Below are 26,723 nucleotides of genomic sequence, written 5' to 3' on the forward strand. Positions count from 1 at the left end.
TATCTGGTTTTGGTACACAGATTTCAAATGTTTCCTAGTCCAGTGTGAGAAAGAAGAAATTCAGTTTTAAAGATAGTGAAAAATAATTTTATGTGTCATCTCTAGCAATGCTTGTAGAAAGTATAACAATTTTAGCCATAAATTATTCAGAATGTAATACTCTGAGAGTGTCTTAATAATGGACAATAAAAGTAAGCAGTACCCAAAATCAAATGGTATCCAGTATTACAGTCTTGTAAAAGAACCTTCCCAGGGCTGAAAATGTTTATTTCCACAATCATCTCTTAGGAATTCAGCAATACTTCCTTGATGATGACTAGTGATTTCTTTCCTGTCAGGCCTGTCATGGTTTGGTTAACAGTAGATTTTAAAAAGGTAAATATAAACTTAATTATTTCACTTCCTTTTTGCAGTTTGATCTGATGAAAACCTAGCATACCAAACAATTTATATTAGCCTTTGCTGTTAACATGCAAGGAAAACACTGTTTCTCATATCAAAATGGACTCTATTGGATTGTGTGGAATCTTGGAAGTCATATCTCATGGCAACCACAACTAATATTTTTTTTCCTTCTGTCCCAAGTACTTTAGGAATACTAAATAAAATGATATTTTGGTCAGACTGTCCCAAATCCAGTATCAACAAAAGACTAATGGATATCTGCCTTTGTCAGATTTTTAGTCAGCCCAAGTGACCATGCTGAAAAGAAATTACTGTGATTTATAGGACCAGAACTAAGACTGAAAATGGACCTAATGTAATTTATTAGTCTCTTAAAAATGTGCCCCACATTAAAACACTTTAACAAGACCACTTGCTTATGTAAGGCATAATTTTAAAATACTGTAACTATTCTTTTCTAAAGAAATATAAGTATCTGAAAACTTATTCATCCACATTCGGTTGTACAAATTTTACAGATCCATAAAACTGAATGCTCATGCAGAATGGAGCAGAAAAAAAGGCAAAGGTTTTTCTTAAACTTGATTCTTAACACTTGTTAAGATTTTACTATGAATTAATTGAAAATCTGTGAAAGATGAGGAGTTGAAAACCTGAGGTAAAGTTTAAGACTTCAATTTTTAAATAAAGTTATAAACGAAATAATGCAGGTTTAAACTCATTCAATATTTTTCTTTTTACTGGAAAAAGTAAAATAATAGAGTAGTAACCAATATATGTATTGGCTGATCAGTTAACAGGATACAACTTAAATGCATAGTCCTTGTACTTCCAGTAGATGGCAGGTATAGTACTTCAAACTTTTAAAAAGTCACGAAACTCTTATTAACTTTTTAAGAAATAAGATGTTATTTCATGGGAAATTTTGCTTGTAATACAATCCTATCCATATACATGTATTTTTATATCTAATATCATTGTGGAAGATATACCATGTTGAAAAGAACTGTTTAATACAAACACATTAAGCACAGAAAATAAATTATAAATTAATAAAAATAGAAAAAACATACAGAACAACATGCACAGAGAACTGGAATGCTCAGAATAATGTTTGAAATAAAATTAAAAGCCACAACTGGAAATCCTAAAATAGGAACTTTATCTGCCTCTTTTTAAAGCAATGCTTGTATTTTTTTCTATAAAAGAACTCTCAATTTTCTGTTAAGTGTCACTGAAAAATTAAGAACCATGATACGACAGTCAAGCATTTACAAATTCAGAGATTCGAGCAGCAAGGTTGTTGATTAAACCTAGATCAACATACGCAAGAGATAATGGCATTTTTTTACTGCAAGATTCAGTAGTAACACTTGTAGCAAAGGAGTTCCCCTTTCTTAGAGCATAAGATAGCTAATATTCAGCTACAGATCTGGGACAAACCCTTTATTTTCTTTCCATTGTTCAGTTAGTGACTCCATGCCTTGTTCACTGCACACTGCTACAACTTCAAACCACTCTGAGGCCTACCATATTAATTTCTCTAAGTTCTTTTTCTGTCCTATTCAGTTTAATTGTGCCATGAATGCCACTTTATCTTGACCAAGTTTGGGTTACTTTACTTTCTGCTACCATCTCTGTTTCAGAAAGGGAAAAAACAGAGATGCTTTGAAATTAAGGTCAAAAGTATTTGCAAATATTCATTGGATTGTCTGACTTTTTGGGTAGTGATGGTGGTACATGTTAAGCATTATAGTAGTACAAACATATTAAAAGATTTTTTAATTAATTTTCATTTCAGTCATGAGTGAAAGTTGAATGCAAAACAAGATAATTGCACACCTAGAGAGAATTAGATTGATGGTTTAAAGGAAAGGACTAATATCACACACAAGCGGCAAGTTAAATCACCATCCAAATACAATTTTTCAGAAAGGTTTCCCCATCATCATAATGAAATGATCTCTTGTGTTCTTCCTATTCTACATCTTATTCCATCTTCTGCATGAAACACAATAGCATCTACCTTCTAGGTGTTTTCCCTTGTTGTCCACAGCACCGAAAGAAGGGATGGAGTAATCCCAGCAGCATGTTTACTGTTCTTCGTTTCTCAGCTCAGACTCACTATATGAATATTAGTTATTCTGCCTATTTCAAGTCTTGGAGCTCATGTCCCCCAGCCACTTCTCATTAAATTCCAGAATTAAATTCCAGGTAGTTTATCTTTGTACTTAGTTACCTCTTCTGTTTTCTAACCAATATTGACATTTATCACTTTTCCTTTTTATTTTCTTTCAATCCAACCTTCTCCATGGCTTCTTAAGTCACCATCTATCTGCCAGAGTACTTCTCTTTGTCTTCCACATTCCAGGTCAGGCCAAATCATCCTCCAACATTCCCTGAAAACAATGTACCAGTATCCTGTTTCAATCTTTCTGTGTAATCAATTTTGATTTTGATTTTGTTTATATGGCAATTCATCACCCATCTTCAGTGTTTCACATTGTAGACACCTGGGTCCCTTCTCCTACCTTCCCTATTTCTTCTAGTCTCATGAGTTATAGGTCCTTTCACTCCATTTCTAAGACATCAGATTTCAAAGAGATGCTTTCCTTCTTTCTGCTGTCTGAACATCACAAAACAAGGTATTACACCACATCATGAAAGAAAAGGGGAACAGATGATCATGAACACATCAATATTAGTCCAGAGCCTAATATTGACTCTCTCCCTAAATGGAGAAGCTCATGCCAGGAAACCTGACTTTTGTCACGTTCTCTAAAGTTTGCCTGCTCAGTCTCATTGTGAAGATGGCAAAAGTCCAATTTTGTCAGTAGTAAGAGGTGTGAAAGATGCAAGGGATGATGGAATCAACATTGAACATTAAAAACATCTACTGAGCATGTACAAAGTGAAGTTTCCTAAAATCCTGTCACTTCAACAATTTTGCTGTTTAAAGGAAATGGGAAGACTTCTATATGAATAAAATGCTGCTGTATCTCCTTTTCTGACTATAAATCTGTGAGTCGTAAATTTTTTCAAGGAAAAGAGAAGCAAAATTCTTTCCTCAGCTTCATTCTTGAAAACTATGCAATTACTCTTTGCTGAATTGAAAAAAAAAGCAAAACCCCAACAAAACAAATAAATTCTCATGCAGGTGCCAAACATGAAAGATTTCTGTGAAAGTGGTAAATTAAATCTAGTTGTATGCCACAGATAATACAAAAGTAAGCTTATGAAAAACTAGAAAACTTTAACAACAGGTAGGTGATGATACCAGGTCTGCATTAAATATATGTTCATAGAAAGCACAAAGCTATCAATGGCCTTACAGAAAAAACACTGATAACTTTCACAGTGTTTCATCTGCATTTGGACCATTTCTGACTTTGGTCATTGCACTGAGGTCATAATTTGGATCATGAGAGCTGGTTTGATCTGAGTAGAAGAGTAATTTCTAGTGAAGACAATTATATCTATAATGAACCTTATTTATTTATGAAAAAAGTACAAAAATATATCTTTTGTACTTTGGAGATACTATCTTTGTCTGTGCTGCCATGCCTCAGTTATTAATCAGAATAAAAAGCTGCTTCCAAACTTTTTTTTTTTTGAGGATCAGGTTCCCATAATTTCTTTGGAATTCCATAGCATTTCATTTTTTGTGATACTTTTTGCTGCCCTCTCACACACATAGACATAACACACAATATAATCCCTTAATCCACCTTCAGATACATTTCTTAAAAAACAACAAGAGGTTTCCTCTATAAATACAACATCAATTATACATCAGCCTCAACTGTTTAAGTCATCAGAGAGTAGCCACTTTTAAGAACTGTGAAACCAATACTAGCTTTTTAAAAGTGGAACTAACTCCTTTAGATTAAAAAATTGAGTTTGCATAAATCTTTAATAATTCTAGCTAATCAGTTTTTATTTAAATGGTTTACTGCATATAAATGTTACATATGTAGAGGCTATGCAAAGTTACAAAATTTACCATTCAAATGTGAAAAGGACAATTATATTTTTGGATAATAAAGATGCTCAACGCTGTTGCTGCTGAAAGAACATGTTTGTTTATTAGAACTGACAAGCACTACTAACCTCATTCATCTCTATTTTTGGCCACTTGATTTTACTTGGGAAAAATTTTTTTCCTCAAGAATGCAGAAAAAAAGGAAGCAATAAAAGAACAAAAGACTTCAGGAAGTAGGCCAAAACAAACAACATTCACTACTTAATAATATTGCAAGACTTTGTCAGCCTAATTCAGTCTAGAGTCTTGAATCTATTCCCTGTGAACATATTACTGTTAAAAAAAGAGAGAATGGAGCTTTAACATGGCACTCAGTAGTCAGTTTATTTTACAAGTGTTGAAGGCTAGTTGAGAAAGTGGAAAATTTTTGAAGATCTTGTCACATGCTCTAAATATGTCAAACAGATCTAGAACTAAAGCTCTGAACGTGTATTTACGGATAGCACTATACAACAATAACTTCTTTTTTACACTCCTCTTGCAGCATGGTAGCAATGAATGTATCCTGGATGCTCTTCCTTTGTTTGATTATCCACTGCAAAGCATTCCAGAGGAATTAATTTCCATCACATTTTTATTCTTTTTCTCATTACCATGCAGCAGGAACACAACATACAAAACTGCAAGATTCTCCTATAATGCAAATCTTCAATATGTCACCAGTATATAAGGCAGTAAGCCCCACAAAAGGTGCACAGTAATACATGACAAAAAACTAACACAAAAGAGGAGTATCTGAATTCAAATTAATTTATGGAATGTCCTGTGTGCTTCAATGTAAATATCCTGCTATGTAAGTTTTCTGTAAATATTATCAGATGATAAAACTCCTGAAAATTTAAAAAAACCTGACCCAACAATGAAAACAGAAATTATCTTGGTTGTGTAGTTTCAATAAAGTGCACTGGAAACTCCTCAGTGTTACTAGCAGTCTAGGAAAATAAAAGCACAAACAACCACAACCCCCCAAAAAGCAAATCCAAAAGCCAAAGCACAAATCTCCCACAAATCATGGTTTGTCAGTATTTTGTGTCATTTTACTGAAAAGCTGCAGAAACAGTTGTACTACCTTCTTTCCACTGGCACATTCCGTTCAGTTTTCTGTAACCTGTTTTGTCAGCAGAGAACAATAAAAACTAACTTTATTCCTATCAAACGAGATGTGCTTTAACTGAAATGCTCCAACCTGCTACACACTTTTCAGGCAAACAGGCCTGCCCTAATCACTTTTCCTCCTTGTTCAGTGACAAATGCAGCAGAGAGTATCACCACCTCTAGAGGCTCTACCCAGCCAGACCTCTAAAGCAGCCCAGAACTTATTGTTTGCATGTAGATGTCAAAAACAAGTTTCCTGTTCTCCAGTGGCTTAGGGCAAAAATACAATCATGAACATATGCATGGAAGTGGTAGCCATTAGTCTTAGGATATTAGGTCACTGAATTATGAGGAAAAAAACCTGGAAGTAGACATTTACTGGAATTTTCAAAATCATCATTTGAAAAACAGCAGCTAGCTCTCTCTGAAACTGGGAGTGTGATCAGACTAATAAGGCCATTTAGAAAACACTATAAAAACTTTTTAAAAAGCATGAATGCTGGCACAAATTCCCCAAACAATGATAGCAGAATACAGGACTGGAGAACATGTTTATTCAGTGTCCCTGTATAGATAATGAAGAGACACAATAAGTCCCAGAGGGTGAGTCAGTTCCTAGAATACACAGAGATGCCTCTCTCTGACCACTGACAATCTAAGGCACTTCAAATAACACAGTTACAGGAGTCTTTGCTAAAGTCATTAAGAAACATGGTATTCATATGAACGAACATACAATGATTTTTTTTATTATGTTTCAGAACTCACACACATCACAATTTGTATCTTCTCTTTTGGTCAGAGTGTAGTCAGAAAGAATGAAAAATGTCCCTGATCTGTTAGTTAAGAACTGTCTGTAATAAAGATATGACTGAGTGTTGCAGAACAGATGACTGATTTGTCTTTATTATCATGTCTTCTTATTTCTAACCACCATTTTCCCCACGGCAGAATAATACCAGTATTATGGAGATTTTTGATGCAAAGCAACCCATGTACTAAACTTGGATCAGGAAACATGGTGGATCTTCCTTTTATTCTGTATCTCTGATGTTTAATTCACTGCAAATGAAGTGGTGAATTTACAGGAGAAAAAATTGGCAGACAGTGCTTCCCTGAGGAGGCTGTTCTTTGCAACAGGTATATTTGAAATAGAAAGGTCAACTGTATCCAGAAAGAATGCTTATAACTTATGAAATTTTTAAAAGTCCACAATGTACATAAATACCAGAATCTCATATAAGAACAATGTTGGTATAAAAGCTGCTGCTTTCACATGTAGAATATTTACAAGATTTCAAAAATCTATGAAATTATTATTTTTTTTTTTCAAAAGTTTTTGTCTGTGGAAATGCCTTTAAGTAGATTACAGATAAATCCAATCTATTCCTCAGCCAAGACTACCTAATTCTTTTCAAACTACTTTCAAAAATTTTGTTTATCATGAACAGATTGCTAAGCAGTTAAATGCCACTCTGATGCCTGATCCCGTCAGCTCTCAGAAGCTCACTAGGGTCAGGCCCGGTTAGTACTTGGATGGGAGGCTGAGGGCTGTAGGTTCCAGTCCTGAGGACTTCACTGACACTGTCCAAGCTCGCTCGGCCGTGGCAGATGAACCTGAGGAGTTAAAGGGTGGGGCCAGTTCTGTGCATGCTGTGTCTCACCTAGAACATCCACTGCGCAGGCTCGAAGGACACACCCACGTGAGGAGAGCCCTTCCCAAAACTTCCTTTGCAAAGCCTTGCCATGATGATGATCATGAACAGATACTAAAATTTGCTATCCAGACTTCCTGCTTAAGTGTAATATCTAAGAAAAACCCTAATTGGATTAATTTATTTTAAATTACATTACATACACATACGACTGTGACTGTTGAGGTTTATTGATTTACTGTGAATATTTTTGTCATTCAAATGCATAGTACTGTGGAAAAAGAACGGAACATGTATGCATATGAATGAAAAATTGTTTATTTAACATTTTAAATATATTTAAGAAATATTTTTGAAATCCCTGTCTAATGTTTATTTCAATGTTTTAATAAAAGGTAGTAAAAAGAGAATATAGTAAAAAGAAAATATAATGTAGTAAAAAGAAAATACAATGTGGTAAAAAGAAAATATAATTCTATAGCCCCAGTTAAAACTTTGAAAATACATATTTAAAATGGTAGTAAAACCCTGTCTCTCTTCTGAAAATAACAATCTGTTGGATAATATTTATGCACTTCATGTGATTCCTATCCCTCCAAACACTTGTTATTGTATTCCTGAAAAGAATAAGGGAAGTGGTCTCAGAGCTTAGCAATGAAACACTCCTGTGACAACAGCTGAACTTTTTCCCAGGCAGAATAAACTTTAGACAAAGAATTCTGGCGGAAATGTTGAACATCTATCTTCATGAACACTTTACAGCATAAATAATCCAAGTGATATTATTACAAGAAGCACTTTGTGAGCGTTAAGTAGAGAATTCAGAGCTCAACATAAAGATTTAATTTAATCTAGTGTTATAGATGAAAATTTAAACATGCCAGACTCAGGAAATACAAAATGCAGGTTCTCACAGCCATTGGCCCTGAGCCCCTTTGCAGAGACATTGAATTTTATTGGATCAATGCTGTAAGGATATGCTGCTGTGGCTACAATGCAGTTAAGTGACAGGTGCTGTGAAAAACATAAAATTCAATTTCCTGGCTTCTGCACATTGTTCATATCCTCTTGAATTAACATAAATATATGTAATGAATACAATATTTGGCATTCCTCACTGAATTGTTTTGGCTTTTGGAAAAACAGATGATTTTTCATTGGAAAGCAACTATGTAATACACAAACTACTGACTCAATTTAATGAAATGCTGTATAGTAAATATACTTCAAATCTTTATATTAATAGCTGAAATTTTCAGTTCCTGGTTTATATGCTTTGTCTATTGCAAAATGCCCAAAAAGGTAACACATTCTAAGATTTAACTGAAATCCCTGGGGAGGTGGGATTGATTGAAATGAGAAAAAAATGTTTTTCTGATAATTTGCTACTCTCCTTTTCCTTCACAGTCCTCAGAGTTTCCAGTGGAGCTTTATACTGGTATGATTTGTATTTGTTTGCTTTAAGATTCCAAGTTGCTGGTTGAGGACTCACATAATTTATGAAATTTAATTTAATGTATTTAACTATTATGGTGAATATAGAGAAGGAAGCTTATGATAAGGAACAGCTGCAAGGATCTACAATGCACAAAGATCAATCACCCTGATATTAAAGATGTGAGTCACTGGAATGCTGAAAAATATAATTAACTGTTTCCTAGACCACATCACCTGAGATTAGGTCAAAGTAATACAGACTGGCTGTTCCATGATCCCCTGACCCCAAAAGTCATTGCTGCAATTAATATGGACCAGCCAAACAGGACCACCTACGATCTTAATGAGTCAAGCTTTAAACAAATACCCACTCTCTACTACTTCTGTGAGGGGTTTCACATATCAGTGTCTTAAAGAAAGGTGATATAGTTACCTAAAACTATTATTTTCATCAAATTTCTTAAAATAAAAGCCCCCAATTAAATAGACACAGTATAAAGCTCCACATTATGCAGACATTTTTAAAGAGCTCTCTGCATGCTGTGTGCTCAAGTCTGAGTGGAAAGAAGCAGTTGAAGATTTGCACCAACACACATGCATGCAGAGTCTCCTCAGAGGAGAGCGTTTTCTTTCTTTCTGGGCAGGAGGCAAGTGGGGGGCAAGTGGTTATTGAGCTACTTTGATATTGGTGATACCTACATTCAATTCCCTGCTCTATTACAGAACAATGTGGTCCATAATTTATGAGAAATTGCCCCAGCTCTAAAGTGCACTGGTATGAAATTCAGCTTTAAATAAATTAATTTGTGTCTCTGTAGCTGGCTATCTGCAAAAGTATAAATCTTATATATGTACTATGTTTAAAGCAAGACTGCATATATTTCTTTTTCACAAAGTATCAACAGTTAAAAATAAGCTTCATTCCATGGCACTCAATATGAAAATAATAGTCTTGCTCTGCTTTGCAAAGCTGCTGCAAAAAAATATACTTCAAAACCAGTGGTGTATTGAGATGGCATGGGACGAATACTTAGAATTGTAAAGAATTCTAAAATACATTGCTACTCTTAATACCTGCAAGATAGCCAGTGAAGTTCCTTGATTTGTTTCCTTAGCAAAGTTTGCCTTCAGAATTGGTCTGAATAACATGAAGGGAAAGGATATGTTTTCTTACTTTTAGAAACCCTAAAAGTGACTCTTTACCCTGACCCATAACCATTATATGAAAATATTGTGATGGCAAAGGAACAAACAGTATTTACATGAAATGTGTAGCATATAGGCAGGATTAAGTCATAAAGATGTTAGTTGTCTACATCACAGAAAAGCTTGAATCCCTATATTCAGATTGATACACTTCTGAAAGCAAAAATCCTTTTCCAGTTGTACTTCAATGGTTTCTGAATTAAACCTAAATAGGAAGTGGTTTTTCTTCAGAAGTTTTCGACCAGCTTCCTGAAACTGTCTTGTGTGTTGTTTTTATAATCTATGAAAACTAACCCTAACATCACAAAGGTTATGGAAGACTCTTGTTAGTCTTGATCAGTAATACAGGAAAAAGCTAAATACTTCTTTGTGCTGTGTGCTGCAAAGCTGGCTATAGTTTACTCTTTGAAGCAAATAATTTTTAACAAATAGAGTTTTCTTGTGCCACTTCAATTGAATCCTATGTACCATAGCAGCATTTCTCTGCCAGCACAGCATTCCATCATTATTCTTCTGGTATTAGGAATATGTATATATTTACAGACATACATTTGTTGTTTCAGGCATATTATCAGTTTTTAACTGGGGTTTTTTTTGGTATTTTAAAGTGACTAAGAATAATTTTTTTAAACAGATGTTGTTAGAAGCAGGTTAAAAAATTAACACAGAGAAAATTTGAGATCCTAGAGTAAAATATTTAGCAATCTTTTCTTTACTTCTCAATGTCTTACTTCACAGCTGTGCTGAAACCATCACAGTATAGCGACACTGGTTCACCCTGAAGAACAGATTCTCTGATTGTCCATAGACATTGACAACTCCTACAACTTACAGAGAGGAAACTGCCTGACTCAGGGGACACTCACTAAAGGAAGGTGTACAGCATCCTCTATCAGGAGCTAAAGCTTTGTCATTGACTTTTCTCTATACACATGGCCTGCTACCCTGCAGAATCTCACCAAAGAGACCCATTCTTTGCGTTACTGACTAAGACTTCAGGTGAAGACTGGTGTTTCTCCAGTAACTGTTGCACCAAAGAACAATTCAGACCAAATTACCTCTTGGGAATAAACACCATACTCACAATGGTACTTTTGATTTCATGCATTCTGGGCAGGAGGACTAGATTCCACATAGGTTTATATTTAAGGGCAGGTACCTATCTCAAAACCAAACACAGGAGTCCATGCAGGCAATGTGTTCTCTGTAGCTTAGCATGTACTTTACATCCTGGCAATGGCCAGTCCTACTCTGTTTTGCTCTCTGTCCAGTGGTGCACAGCTGCAGACAGTCCTATTACCTATTCACTAATGGTACAGCTATTAGGAAAACATGAAGTTAAGGAATGTAGGGGACTGAATACAGTGCACAGCAGGTATTGGTCACTAATGAACACCAGAGGTTTGAGGGATGTGATGATACCAGGTACATTGTTGTGCATGCCGCTTGCCATCAATGCATGTGGCAGCTGGTCAATACATCTCAGAACCTGATGATACTGGTTGTCATTCCAGCACTATCTCTGTCTGGAAAAGGTGTAGCCATATTAAAAGACTTTTTGATATGTAGATTTTCCTCGCTTTTGGTGACAATTAAATAGCATTTCTCAGAATCTGAAATTCAGGTTAAGTTCTTTACTCTGTCTCAGCATAAGATTGCATGGAAAAATTTCTAGGCTCCACAGGCTCCTTTTTATGCTTCCACCTCTAAGGTGTGTGATCTTGAAAGGATTTTAAAGTGTACAGTTGGAATTCTGTGCTCACAAAGCATAAAATGAAGCTTCTTGTTAGTCTTGCTACTTAATGCAAAATCAATTAGAGGACGGGGTTCTATACTTGGAATACAAAAAAGCCTTCCAAAAATGCAAAAAAATAGGGTTTAGGTGGTTAGAAAAATATGCACATTCAAGAGTTTCATACTCACAAAAGACAACCAAGTTGTCTCCTAGTTCTGGACTTAGCAGAAAATTGTTGATAAATTCTTGAGAAATGAGAAACAAATCTGCCTCCAGACCTCTAGAACAGAGATTCCAGAGATAAATATAATGTCTTGTCTTTACAACACAGACCCATGCTAGCTTGATGCTTTCTTGTTGAACCTAATAATGTATGATACCAAATGTACAACTTGTAGAAAATCATCCACTTGTGTTTGGAAGATATCCATATATGAATTTACAAGACTCCAAGGGGAAAGGTGAAAAAATGTGCCTTATTTCTCTATTTGATTTCCACACGCAGGGCTTTTTTTTAAATTTCATCTTCATTTTTCTTTTTTCTTAAAAACCCCTTTATTCTTGATAATATATAACATGATCAAGATCAAATTAGTCGTGCTTATTTTTATATTTATTTTCTCTTGTTTGTCTATCTATACTTCTAATTTCACAGTGTTACAATCCTTTATGTCTGAAAGACATTATTCTAATCAAGTTATTTTTAAGACTCTCTTCACATGCTTCATCATGTCAAGATCCATTAAATTTAAGCATAATTAAACACAGTTAATCTGTTTGAAACGTCTTCCTACTCTATCTGACAATTTCCTTGTTTATATAACCCAGGGTGACAATGCTGCAGCGTTGTGTAGGGCTTCATGGTGAGATGTTTGTCTACTATGACAGGGAAAAGATACACTTTGTTCTCCCTGTGATTAAGCCTAAACTGTGGTTTAAATGAAAGGACCTTTTCTTTTATTACTTGAAGGAGTATTGAGCAACCAAGCGTTTTTTATCTGATTTTTTTTTTTTTGTATTTTAGAGCAAGAAGTTTTGTTTCCTGTGTGTATTTAGTTCTATGAGGTTATCCTAAATAAACATATGATGCAAGAGTGAACTTTCCTTAAATTGTTTACAAGGCTTGGATGGAACAACTTTTAGTGTTCCTATAGTATGTATTGTGTGGTTACATGGTTTACCAGTCTTTGCTGAAAATTAAAATTAAAGGAAATTTTTCTTAATTTGAATGTCAAACAGAAAAGCCATGATAAGGTGAAGTTAAGATCGCAAAACTGTAAATGCAAGGAAAATATAGTTCTAATTATCTTAAACCACAGCCTGCTGAACTGTTTAGGTACAAATTTTAAATTCAAACAGTTTCAAGTAAGAAACTGTGATGCACAATTGTAGTACTTCTAGCAATAAATTCCTTTCCTGTGCATCTTCTCTCTTTCAATTTTTACCTTCTTCTCTTCTGCAGGTTTCTTGTGATCCCCTGCATCATTCCACTACTTCATCCACTCCCCTCCTGCGTAAAATACTAGTTCCCTCATGTTATTCTTAGCTCTGATTTTTCAGTGTCATGCAGTGAAACCAAAGCAGCAGCAGCAGTGACTGACATCAATAAACATTAAAAGATCAATGACAATTTAGGTAAGAAACCCATCTCTATTCCTATAGGCAGTATCTCTTAACTCATTAAATTATTACAAGCAAGAAAACTCGTACAAAAGAATATAGGAGTAGTGTTTAGCAATTGTCTTGTATCTTTGTCTCAACAATCTCACCTAAGTTTTACCTGGATCTGTTTGTAGTCTTAGCATTCATGCAGCAGCAATTAAATAATTTAGGTTAGCCACAATTTAATTTATTCAAGTTACATTGTACAACAAATTTTGTGGATAAAAATATCAAACCACATAAAAGTATGGTAAAACTAGTGATAGTGGGACTAATTAATCTGACAAGCTCAGTTACCATCTTTTTTAAATACCAGAGAACAAAATCAGTAATCATTTCAGAAATATCTATCACCTTGATAAATTTCCACATCAATGTTAAAATTGCCTGTAAACCCGAGTCCTTTCTGTACTATCAGATATTGCTTAGCTCACAAATAAGTGTCTGTCATCCATACTTATTGCTGGCCACTCTTCTTGTTCTCTACTTTGACCCCATAAGCTTTAGAAACAAGTGTTGATGGATAGTTAACAGACTCTTTCTTTGGGCTGTATCTGCTCACAGAAATACTATGACATCCATTCCTACTGGTCAAAATCATGCAAAAATCACAACACACGTATCTGATTCTTTAATTCCCATGACCTGGGTTATATTTTGAACTGCTGAAGAAGTTCAGTGGAAATGACATGGAGGCCTGGAGAGTAGCTGCCACAAAAATATTAATGTCAAGTAACAATATAACCCACTTAACCCACTCTTGATTTGTAAAAGAACAAAGCTGTAAATTGGTTATGCTTGTATGTATTAAAAAGTGAACAGCACTTCAAGAAATTTGCTATAATAAAAAAAGTAACTAAAATACAGCATAACTGATTTTTAATAGCACACATTTTTGTAATGGAAATATTAATGTAGTTTTGTGAAAATTACAAAAATACAGCAAACAGACTAGATACTTGTTGAAAATTATCCACAACTGAATAATGAAAATCATGCAATCATTTCTAAAGAGGAAATATATGTTACATACCATTAGAAAGTACAATTCTAGGACCCAGAGATTTCAGGTCACTGCAGCCCAGGATTCTGTAGAATTGTATGACGGTGACATTCAGCAGACTGTTTATCGAAATGGTGCTATGTAATAGCATAAAAAGACATAAAAAAATGTCTTTTACACAGTATACCCTACTCAGAAATGATCTAGGAAGTAGCATTAAGAAATTACTGAATAAACCTGTGCTGTGTCATCCTTTAGGCACAATGACTACCTCACTTTTAGTATTGCCAGAATGGGAAACATCTCTCAGCAGTTTTAAGCAGCAATGACTGTCTTGTTCCAGATGTACCATGCTCCTAAGAACCAGAGTGCCAGTGAGGACAATTTGCACAAATATGCACAAACAAAGCCAAGATAGCCAGCTTATCTGAATGCATCACTTATTCTGTCATCAAGCCATAACAAATACTCTGAAAGCACACTTTGAGATAAACAGAGGCTGTCCTATCCCAGAATTTTTCAAGTATACTGAGATCAGTTTAGAGCACAGTGAATAAAGAAAACAAAAAAATCCCCCTTCTCTCCCAACGCGGCATGCTTTGCTCAAAGAAACAGAGTATGCAGCTATTTTACATTAAAAAAACCCTTTATCCTGCAATATTTCAGAATCTATTTCATTGTTATCCACCTGGCATGTCCATGATCAGTTTGCCCAAAAATAGGCTTCCATAGGCAGAAAACAGTTTTGCCAGCCTAAATCAGGTTCTAACTTCCATTCCCAAAATATTATAAGGATTAAAAATCAGACCTTTTTATGATCCATTTAAAAATACATTGAGTTGTCCCAAATTTTTAAACTTGAATTTTGAATTTTTAAGCTTAATGTGTTTAAATGTTTTGCCCTAACTACCTATAACATTTAACACCATGTTGTGGAAGATAATACTCCCTTTTAGAAATACTGAAGCAATTTCAATAACTAGAAACACTAAAAAATCCTAGATAGCAAAAACAAAATAACAAACAAATTGACAAACAAAACAATTTGGCATATTTACTGACAGTACTCACAATAACCAGTTAGATCTTGAAATGTTATCATTTTGTCATGGATATAAGTAGCTCATCAGAAAATCCCTAAACAGTTGTACAGCTAACACTTATTTCTTATCTCCAAATAAATACTCAGCATCTTACCTGAGAAACTATATTGTCAATATTTCAGATATCAGCTTCATTTTATTTACCTGTTCAGCCCTAACACGATACCAATCTCAGTTCAAGAGACATTGCATTTCCAAATCTAGTGCCCTTTTACTTGCCATCACAGTACACACGTTTCCAAATTTCATTTTGTTGCATTTACCAGTCGGTTTTTCTCTTTCTTCCTTGGTCAATTTTTTTTTCAATGCTCTGCTTTTATTTCAGAAGATATATTATGGGACCATGCAGTGCACTTTAAACATCATTTCAGTATCTGAAAACAGTAGAAAGAAAAAATGCTTTCACTTTTGTAGATCTGCCTTTAATAAAGCATGTTTAGTAAGAATGCAAATATAACACTCTGTATTCAACTGTAGAAACACGGTAAGTTCACATACTCATAAATAGATATGGCTGAATGTTCAATGCTAAAATGTATTATCTATATAAAAATTATGTAAAAGACATCTAGAAATGAGAGCTATCCCTTGTAAAATTCGAGATGCCTGCTGAAGCACAGACGTGTGAGTGTAGTTCGGGAAAGTGCAAGATGAGAGAAACTGAAAAATTTTTGTGTCAGAATGCAAAAATGTGTATTGGCCTGATTCAGCAACAAAAGTGTCTTTGCCTACTTTAACATTTGATGTGTTGCTGCAGGTTGAGGAGGTAAATTTTCAAGGATGAAAAGCTGTTGTTATCTTCAGTAGTGTCTTGGAAAGTCCCTCCTCCAGATGCTCCTGCTCTACACGGAACTGCTCATGGAGTTCAGTAAAGGTGAACATGTGGAAGTGACTAAAGGGACAAAGAGCTTAGGCCAACACACTTTCTTCCTGGACAGATGATGCCTTCCCTCTGAAACAGAAAAGATACATTTCTTTCAAGGGAGAAAGAAAAATTACCATATTTACATCTTTGAATTCATGTGCACTGTAACAGAGAAAAAAAATCTGCCTATCTTTTCTGGATCCCATTAGGAATGTTACAAACAGCTTAAGGCAGATGTTTTCCACTCTGACCTTGGGAAACTGAAGAAGTTACCACAGTACTGAGCCCAAAAAGCTTGTGAGTAAAACTCAGTCTAAATTTGCAAAACTAAAAAATATTATCTGTCACTTTCTTGGCTTATTCATGCTAATGACTACTCATTTTCACAGTTAAAATTTGAGATTTATTTTCAGGCTTGCTTTCTATCCAGTTTCTGGTGACTGGTTCTTCTTATTCTTTATTTGCTTTCATTCTATTCTTTTCTCCTTGCCAAGATACACTATACTATTGAGCATATTGCCAAGTAATCTATTTTTCAAAATACTTATGAGAGAACTAGATATGATATTCCATTATCTGCCTCATAAAACCAATAGTAAATATCTCCCTGTGATCACCTGTATTCTACTCTCTTTGTAAATGTACGTTAACCAAGTTTTAGGTCAACAATTTTAAACTAAGAACTTACACCATCTGTGTCAAAGAAATTGCCTTACAGAATACTCTCCTTTGCTTAGGTATATCCTGCATTATTCTTTGCTGGGTATTTGATTTTTTTTTAATTGAAACATATGGACCATAAAATTGATTGTTTTGAAAAGAAGAAAGATAAACAGACAACTGGATGTTCAAAACGGAGCAGTTACATCCCAAATAGAGAAAAGCAGAAAGCAAAAAATAATTTTATGAAGGGGATGGATGCCAGTGGATGGAACAGAATTCCATCTATACAATGCAGCAAGCTGAAAGAATAGAAGAAAACAGTTTCAAAAATGCATCTAAGTGAAGGGTCAAGTCTGCAATGCAAGAGGATATACAAAGGCCACTATTCACCATATTGTGGCAATACAGAACAATTAAAAGTAACATTACAGCAACAGTACCTTAGCGGCAACTGGGAGAGGTTTTCAAGAGGTGATGTTACAGTGACATCCTCTGTGACTACCCTCTTCCTGTAGGTAGCCAGATGCATAAACGGTGTAGCCATGTGTGGCAAACTCATTTTTTCCCCTGCAAATTCAAGGCGGCAATGGATGTATGCTGAGTTCATCTGTAGAGGTGCAGTGAAACCTAAATTTCCTGTTGTTTTTCTAACTGTGCATGTACAGTTTAGCAACCAGGTATGCACAATGTATCAGGTCACAGGGAACAGAACAGACTGCTGTGAAGGGTCTTTTCCTTTCCCTGGCATCAGCACAATTCTCCCATCCCATGAAATAGATGACATTTCAGTCAGTACAACAGGCCAGGTTGTACTTGGGATCACATCATGTGTTTTCACTGAATCCTTATATAAATGGCATTTCTATAAGACTGGATGACACAGCACTGAAGAAATCCTGCCCTCGTCTATTCTGATTACAAAGGTGTATTCCAATCTAGCTGACACACTAAACAAAAGATGCAGCAACCTACAGCCTCTTAAATATACTGTAATCTTTCTCTTTGAAGAAAAACTTGCGTTTGCACACAGTAACTCACAATATATGAGCTCTATCACTGGATTTCATATAGATGAGAAAACTAAGTATATCTAATTTTCATTATTGTTTCCTGCTGCCTCTGCTCCAGTTATTTGAAGAGTAAAAGAGCTGTGTCATGAATGAGTGATTTAGGTCACTTGGAGTTGCCATCAAAGGCATCAGCAAAAGTAGGCTTAATATGAGTTTATAAAAGCACAACTTAACAAAGTGGCAAGGTTCACTTTATTTCTTACGATATGGATGAAACATACAAAAGAAAATTGAATTAGAATTGAGCCAGAACTATTTATTGAGAGAATAAAGACACACAAGCATAAGGGAAACCCTCCTGTTGAGTCCTTTAGATATTCTTTTATATCCTTTAGATACAAACTGAGACAAAGATTTGACCTAGCCACACCTAAGCACTCATCAGGAGTTTACAATGCAGGGGAGGTCCACTCCGATCCTCAGACTCAACACTGAAGCAAGGCTACAGGATCTTCGAGTCTGTTTCTCTGGCGATGACGCCTGTATAGAAAAGCCGCAGAATCATGGGAAACTTGCAGTAGTTTCCAGGTAGGAAATAAGCTGACAACAGTAAAATGGGTCCTAATAAGACAGCTAGTAAAAATAAAACAATGCTGCAGATGTACATTTTGGTGAAAAAAGCAGCTTGCAATGAAACAGGTCGTAAATCTGACCAATCACGGTATTTACAAACATACAGGCAGTACTGCCATCCGTATAGTTGCGACATATATATCTGGCTTAAGAATTTCTCCATTGGTATCTATAATATTTACAGTTCACATTTCCACTGCCTTCACACATCTCCAAGAGGAGATTGGAGATGCATCTTTCAGACTAAATGTTGCCCTGCCAGCAGTCCTGGCATCCCCAAAGGATGGGACTTGCACTGAGCCCAAGGGCTGCGATGAGTAACTCATCTTGGTTTTGGGTCACAGGGTGCTTCTGCTTAGCACACAGTGTACCTGAAACTGCAAGCTGTTTTAGACAAGAGATGGGTGGTGCGAGCTGTCCTTTGCTTCTTCCCAAAACCTAAGGACTGGTGGAGGCGGCAGCAGGATGCTGACGGGGGCAAATGGCCGAGGCCAGGCACAAGATTCAGTGCCAGACAGGAGCTCTCGCTCTCCTGGTACTGCTTTCGGTCCTCTCGGGGGGCAGCTGCCGCCGCCCTGCCGGCAAGGAAATGCCCGACTGTCCTCAGGCTCTGCCTCCACCTGTCTCCGGAGGTGCTGCCCAACGGGGGTGACGGGGAAGGGGAGACGCTCATCTCCCCCAGCACCGCCTCCCACTGACTGGGCCAGGTGGGGAGAAAAGAGACGGCTGAGGCTAAACACGGCTGAGAGGAATCAGCCGCCGGCGCGGCGCCCCCTCCTGCCCGGGCCGCCCGGGGGAGCGGTCGCCGTTTGGTGGCGGAGCGGCGCGGCTCGGCTTGGCTCGGCCCGGCCCGGCTGGGCGAGGGCCCGTCCCGGCGGAGGGCGCGGCCCGTCCCGCCCCCGCGCCGTGCACGGCGCCAACAGCCCGAGCGACGGCACCACCTCGGCGGCGGCGCTGGGCCGGGCTCCCCCTTCGCGTCTTTCTCGCCGCCTTTTCCTGTCTGCATCCTCTCCGGTCCTCCCCCCCACCCCCTCGCCATTTTCACCCGGGAGGAGCTCGGCGGGACTTTCCTGAAACTTCGCGGGGGAACTCGCCTGGCGCCTCCGCGGCGGCCACAAACTTTTCGCGGCGGTGCCCGCCTCTCCTCCGTTCCTGACTCTTCGGCTCCGGCGGCGGCTCCGGGGGGAAGTTTCCGATGAGCGCCCCTCCGCTGATCCGGCCGCCCAGCCCGCTGCCGCCGCCGGGGGCTGCTGCCGGCGGCGGCGTCGCCTTCCACCTCCAGATCGGGCTGAGCCGGGAGCCGGTGCTGCTCCTGCAGGACTCCTCGGGCGACTTCAGCCTCGCCCACGTCCGGGAAATGGCTTGCTCCATCGTAGACCAGAAGGTAAGGAGGCCCCCAGGCGAGCCCCTCTCCTGCCGCCCCCGGACCGCTGTCCGCGGGTGCTGTTGGTGGCTGTGAACTTTCCTTTCCCCGTGGCTCTGCTCTGGGCTAAGCGAAACTCATTCCAACTTTCCTGCCGCCGGCCCCACTTCCTTCTCCGCGGCGCCCCGCTTGTCTCGCTGCCGACTCCCCCGACCTCGGTGCGGAGGAGGATCCATGCTCCTCCTTGCGGGATGCTCGTATACGAGCGTGACTTTTATTTTGCTGGCAGTGGACGCAATTAGCTGTGCTCACAAACAGCCGTTATTAAAAACAAACTCGGGCCGGATCTATCTGCCGCTGTTTAATGCTGCGGAAGGGGGAGCGCGGGGCGGCAGAAAGCTGTCAGCTGTGATGGCAGCGCGGCGCCCCGGGGCAGTTCACTCTGTCCCGGCCTCTGCTGGGGGAGGAAAGTTTCCACTGAAAAAAAAAAAAAAGACGAACAGTGGCAAGGGAAAACCAGCGCGCCGAGAGCCCAGGATTCAAAGCGGCGCGCAGTGCTTCGCACGCCTGCCCTTGTGCAGGGCAGCCGCGGAGCCGCTGGTCCTGCCCGGCCGCGGGCGGGGGTTAGCGCCGGGCACGGGGGCCCGAGGTGCGGGAGGGCAGTGGTGCCAGCCCGGGGCTGGCAGGGCCCGCGGCGCAGCACGGGGCTGACTCAGTCGTGGCTGGCGTTTGCTGCGGGCGGCGGGGCGGTGGGAATCCGGCCGCCTGCGGGGGTGGCACAGCCTGCGGGGGTGGCACAGCCTGCGGGGGTGGCACAGCCTGCGGGGGTGGCACTCACCGCAAGCCCTCTGGAGCGGTACCGTCAGCAGGCGCAGTTCACCTGCGCTCCGGTAAAACTCGCGCAACACGCTGACATCCACTTCTGCGTGAGCCTCCGCTGCCTTTGCCTTTTCCGATTTCTCTGTTTTAACAAACGTGTTACATGATAAAGTTTTACTTTATCCATGTTTGTTATGTGAAAGACCCACGTAAAAGTATCATGGTGATTGCGAAGGAGAAAAAAGCCAGCCCTAAGTGTTCAGGATGGTTATAATGGAAAAAAAATTGGATTCCTCCTCCCCTCTTGTTTCTTACTAAGGTGAAATAATTTCAGGCAGAGATTTTTTTTTAAGCTTGCTAATTTTGCCTTACATTTCTTTGTAGATCACACCGATCCGAACTTCATTAAATAGTGGTACTTTTTTTTTTGTTGAAGAGAACTAATGAAGTGTTTCCAAAAATGCGTGAATCTGCCTCCTTGTTTCTAAATTTTGTATTCTTCATAGTTTAAGAAATGGTTATCTGCTTTATTAAATTAAATTCTGAAGAGAGGTGTACCCTTTTGTTTGCTATTACCATATTTGTTTTCAAAGCTAGGCCAACACTTGTCACTTGGTCATATATACATCTGAATGGTCTATCAGCTACGGAAAGACTAGAATTGTTACATTTATTGTTTCTTTTTTTGTGCTTGAGTAGTTTATTGATGTCATGGGTTTACTATAAACTTGATTTTAAACCTGATTTCCTAAAAATGTACCATTGTGTAAAGAAAACTAAATGGACTGACCTGTACTTAAAGAGTCAAACTTATTTGAGTAAGTGCTGACAAAAATTTTAAACACTGCACTACATAAAGGAAAGTATCATTTGGCAGCTTCTCTCCAGGGCACACTTGAATGAGGAGCTTTCTTCTAGTCACAGTTTCTCGGAGCCGAAATGTCTGCTTTCCTGAAACTGTTACGAAGGAAGTGGCTCAAAGAAAGGGAAAACTGGAAGAAAGATAGGTTTGTAGTTTTTTGGGGGTTTTTTGTTGTTTGTTTTTTTTTCAAGTGGTGGCCCTTACCTTAAGCTTAAGGCTGCAAGTATGTTTGTATATATGATTCCACTAGCACATACTGTTTTACTAAACCTGATGGGATGATCAAAGTTATTTAACATATGGGCAGAAACAAAAAATGAGATACCTAGAACTGTTAAGAGGTAGCTATGATTTTCTCTTTTCCTGAAATGATTTGAAATGTTGTTAACTCTTGATTTTATGAGAAAGATATATTTGCTTATCACAATCAAGCTGGAGACTACACTATGAAGAATATTTTGTTGAAATCTTGCTCTATTTTGAAATTTCTTAAGGTCTGTAAATTAATGACCTACCAGGTATCAATTTTTTTTCCAAGCTCTGTATTTGGTCTAGATTGTTCAAGCAGTCTATAAGGATGAGAAATTTTGATTTTGTTTTTCTCTATGACTGTCATCTTAGACTGCTAAAATCACCACTATGTTTGTGGTGTGTTGTTAAATATTTAAGCAGTTCTCTTTTACACAACTTTATATTTAGGTTTGTGCTGAATTTTCTTCAGTATCAGTGTCAGATTATCTGTTTATAGATAGCCTCTTCCATGGTAATGTGGGTATACCTGATTTGAGATAATTTGACCCTTATTCTGTTCAGGTTTAGACACCTGCTTAATTTACTCTGGCTCAAAATTTATGTTAAGTTGAACTAAACTTCTCAAAGTGTGCAGAGTAGACCTGAGTAGTGTGTTGATATAGTGTGTGCGTGTATAAACACACCCTATTTCTGTATCTTTATTTGGTGGTTTTGTATACAAAAAATATACATGTGGGTTCACATTAGTTTATATTTCCTTGTAAACATGTATTTGCATTTATTTACACAAAAGGACTAACTTTTGCACTTCAGATGCTGTGTAGGTTTTCTAATTTTGGTAGAGAGTATAATTATATGGATAATATGTTGTGATAAATGGAATGAGCAAAGTGTGTATTTTTCTGCATTGTCCATGAAAGGCATTCTTTCAGGAATTTCGTGCTGAGATAACTGTAAAAACTTTTCTTAAGAAATCTGAAGATCAAAAACATACCAGTTTCTGGCATATATTCAAACATATGTAAATCTGTTAAGAATGGTTTTAAAGACAAGGAAATTTAATTCTTCTGAGTTTGTGTATTTTGTCTTGCTTAGAACCAGTGACATGAAAGTCTTGAAACTTGTCGATGTGGGGTTATTTTTTCTTCAGTTGAGATGGAATTTTAACATTTAAATGATGATGTAGTTGACAGAAAAGAGGATCAACTGTAAAATGTGTGCCAGTGTTTGACGTCTGGGCTGACTGCCCCACAAGAACAGTGGGAGGATATTGTAAAATAGGATCTTTGTTTTCTGAAGATAAATACTATGAATTATTGCCCTTTTTGGTTTAGCTGCACATAAAAACCCCCACTTCTCCAGGGCAAAAGTGTAATGCAAAGAGCACTTTAATTATCTGGAATTACCATGTTACCAAAAGTTTTTACTAAAATGATAAAGGAAGTAATGCTTATACACTTTTTTTAAATAGAAATGGATATGAGTTTAATTCAAAGGGGGAACTAGTTATTATATGTATTTTGTGTTTGTTGAAATTATTTGTTATTGTTATATGTCACATATGATGCAGTGGGGTATTGTAGTGGCATTGGCAAGTTTTGAAAACTTTGGAGTTTTTGAGTAAAAATGTAATATTATTTGAATTGAAATCATGGATTTTATAAAATAGCCCTTAGGTCAGCCATTTAGATCATGTGCTGGCTAGACCTTCAGCACCTGAAGGCTTAGAAATTATGAGGAGTACGAACAACACACAACAACTACAACAAAAAAAATTGATCTGGAACAGGAAAAAATTTTGCACTGCATGGGCTGTGTGTGTTTCAGACTGATTTATAAAAGTAATGTTGTAGATGATTCAGTGGTTTGGATAAGTCTGAAGTTTCACAGTAGGAAAAATAGTAATAAACAGACTGTTTTGGGATGGGGAAAGGGCAAAAAGAAAAATATTAAAAAGATGGTTCAAGTAGCATACTGCAGCTGGAATTCTGTGCCCAGATTCCTCTTTATGTACCATATTTGTTATTAAATTAAGGGAATTGCTACAAATCAAATCAAGAGCCCTTTTAAAGTATTCCTGAGAATTGAACCAAACACATGCAGGATAAGGTTGTTGTTACAAGGAAAATCTAACTTACTCTTTAAGAAAAAAGTTAGGAAAACAAAAATGAGCTTAATTTTGTTTTCTCAGGTTGCAATCTCCAAATTTGTAATCTGAGCAAAGGAAGGAGAAGACCTTTTCTAAAAGGTGAAACAGGAAAGTATACTTAACCTTTTATGCAAGGGTTTCAAGTAGCCATTGTTTAAACAAATGATCTTTTATTTGTTTGTTTGTGTCTTCTTTTGGTTTTCCTCCCAAACCTACAAATTCTCCTAAAATAAACAAGAGCCTGGTGGTAAAGAAATCAGTTCCTTTGGAGTGGGATAGGGACTACTCAGGGTAAATAATACACTAGGAAGATTTTTAGCTTCAGGATAAACAAAGTAACCGTGAAAGGTTTTTATCATGCTGAGCAAAAGTGCTATACTTTCATTCAAACACACAGATGTAGACATTTCATGTATTCACAACATTGTTGACTTTCTTTTAGTGGTGTACGCTGGCAACAAAATGTTATTTTTTTTCCCTGAAGTGAGTCTTTCTCAGCACTAAATGCTTTCCTCTGCTTGTGTTGTGAAAGCACCAAGTTGTTAAATTTAATTTGAGGAATGCAAGGGGCCTTGCCATTATGCATATAAACATTTTCCAAAATGAAAGTGCTTTTCTAATAATCTCTCTCTGACAAACTCAAGGGAGACTTTTGATGTTTACTGTTTAATCTTTTATTGACTTTACATTTATTGTTCTCCACCCTGGAAACTCTTAAGTCAGTGTATGTAACATTGGTTTGTAACTGAGATAAAATTACTTCTGGAGCCCATGTGAGGAGATGGTAGAAAACGTCAATGAAAGGGATTCAGTCTGAATTAATTTTAAAAAAAGTGGGTTTTTTGAGAAATGTTAACCTTCTTATATAACCTGTCAGGCATCCAGATGAGGAAAATGAAACTAATGCCCCAAAGCTGTGTAGAGCATTTGAGAAATTCCTAGCTAAAGATTAAAGACTATTGAATGAATTATCATAAAGAAGTAAGATAGAGCTCTAGATAGAGGACAGGCCTGTAACCAAGGCAGTTCACATCTTAATTTTTAAAGGAATTACAAAAGGACTGTGGTGATCTCGTTACTTCTACTGATTGTTCCCCCAGGAAATACATAATTTCCATAAAGATTTAAGGAAAGCAGAAGATGAATAAGCATATGAGATGCTTCTCTCATTGTTGATGAGATTCAGCTTTATTGCCAGAGAAAGGATGGAATTTATTAATGAAGTTGCAACATTTCCCAGACAGAGGTGCCTATGTGGGCATAGTATGGCATGTGCTTGAAGAATTTGAAATACCCAAGGTCTGACTCTCTGTCCCAAAGAAGACTTACTGGAAATAAACAACACAATGACCTAAGAATTCACAGAAAGCCCAGTGCCTGCTGCAAGTGTGGTGTGTTTATGCTTGTGCATGGGTGATGTGTGCTGTGGATTATCTGTAGAACACCCTGGTATGTGTCAAAACCTTGTATGGATTTGTGCAGACTTTGTACATAGGTGTTTTCCCATGATTTCTGGAAATCCCGCACAAACATCTGAAGCTATTTGTTCTTCTTACCTTTTCCCCCCTGTGTTTGGAGAAATCTTGGTTATATGGTTACCATATGTTATACTATGGTTGCCTGTAAGGAAACAAACACACTTATTGAAGTCTACATTTTATTACTTCTGGTTTCTTATTTTTACTGTATTTTGTCTATGCAACTATTTTCAGTTAAAAACTTTTGTCAAATGTCTATTGACTTTTTCTTCTTTTTTTAGTGACTATGCTAGAAATTATTTTAAGGACATCTGTGGAATTTTAAGGTACATATTACACATAAATAATACCTCTTTATGATGCTACGAGCATCAGTGGCCTCCTGAGTTTGCCCTCTGGTTGACATCAGACAGGTTTATGCTGATATTGTGTAATATGGTTACAGTTATATAGTTGCAATCAAGTGTATAATTAAAACCTTTTTTTCAAGTGTTTGCTCAGAGTCTAGGTAAAATGTTTTCTAAAATACTTGATTAATCTTCCAATTAGATCAGTGTGGCTGTATATGTGCTTTTAGTCAGTGTTAGCAATTGGCTTCTGCTTCTTGAAGGAGGACTTCCCTTTCTCCTGGTGCAACTACATGCTTTTTGCATAACATCAAATTGTCAGAACTCTGCTTTAGGGTGTATTCTAGTAAAGTCATAGAATGGTTAGGTTTGGAAGAGACCTTAAAGATCACAGAATCACAGAATTGTTCAGGGTAGAAGGGACCACAGTGGGTCATCTGGTTCAACTTCCCTGCTCAGTCAGGATTGTCCTAGAGCACATGACTCAGGATTGCATGCAGCAGATTCTTGAATATCTCCAATGAAGCAGACTTTACAGCCTCTCTGGACAACCCGTTCCAGTGTTCAATCACTCCCACAGTGAAGAAATTCCTCCTCATACTCAGGTGGAACTTCCTGTCCATCAGTTTCTGCCCATTGCTTCTTGTCCTATTGGTTGGTGCCACCAAGAGGAGCCTGGCTCTGTCTTCTTGGCACCCTCCCTTCAGATACTTAAGACATTGAGGAGGTCTCCTCTGTCTTCTCTTCTTGAGACTGAACAGGCCCAGTTGATCATCTAGTTCCACCCCCTCTGCCATGGGCAAGGAGCCTTCCACTAGACCAGGTTGCTCAGAGCCCCATCCAACCTGGCCTTGAAACACTTTCAGGGATGGGGCATCCACAGCCTCTCTGAGCAACTGTTGGCAGTGCCTCACCACCTTGCTAATATCTAAACCTGTT

The 26,723-nt window shown here is 37.7% G+C and overlaps 1 protein-coding gene across 4 annotated transcripts in view; it reads left to right on the forward strand.

Moving 5' to 3' along the window:
- Positions 1-19,363: 19,363 nt before the first annotated feature.
- Positions 19,364-26,723, forward strand: part of PRKD1 (protein kinase D1) — a 118,007-nt gene continuing 110,647 nt past the window's right edge. The window contains exon 1 of one of the 4 annotated variants that reach the window (XM_071558006.1): positions 19,364-19,898. In XM_071558006.1, coding sequence (XP_071414107.1) covers positions 19,710-19,898 — 189 coding nt within the window. In that variant the 5' untranslated portion in view covers positions 19,364-19,709. The remainder of the gene's footprint in view (positions 19,899-26,723) is intronic. The other 3 variants (XM_071558008.1, XM_071558007.1, XM_071558009.1) reach the window with 3 other exon arrangements.

Source organism: Pithys albifrons, chromosome 6 (assembly GCF_047495875.1).
Source record: "Pithys albifrons albifrons isolate INPA30051 chromosome 6, PitAlb_v1, whole genome shotgun sequence".
Lineage (NCBI taxonomy): Eukaryota > Metazoa > Chordata > Aves > Passeriformes > Thamnophilidae > Pithys > Pithys albifrons.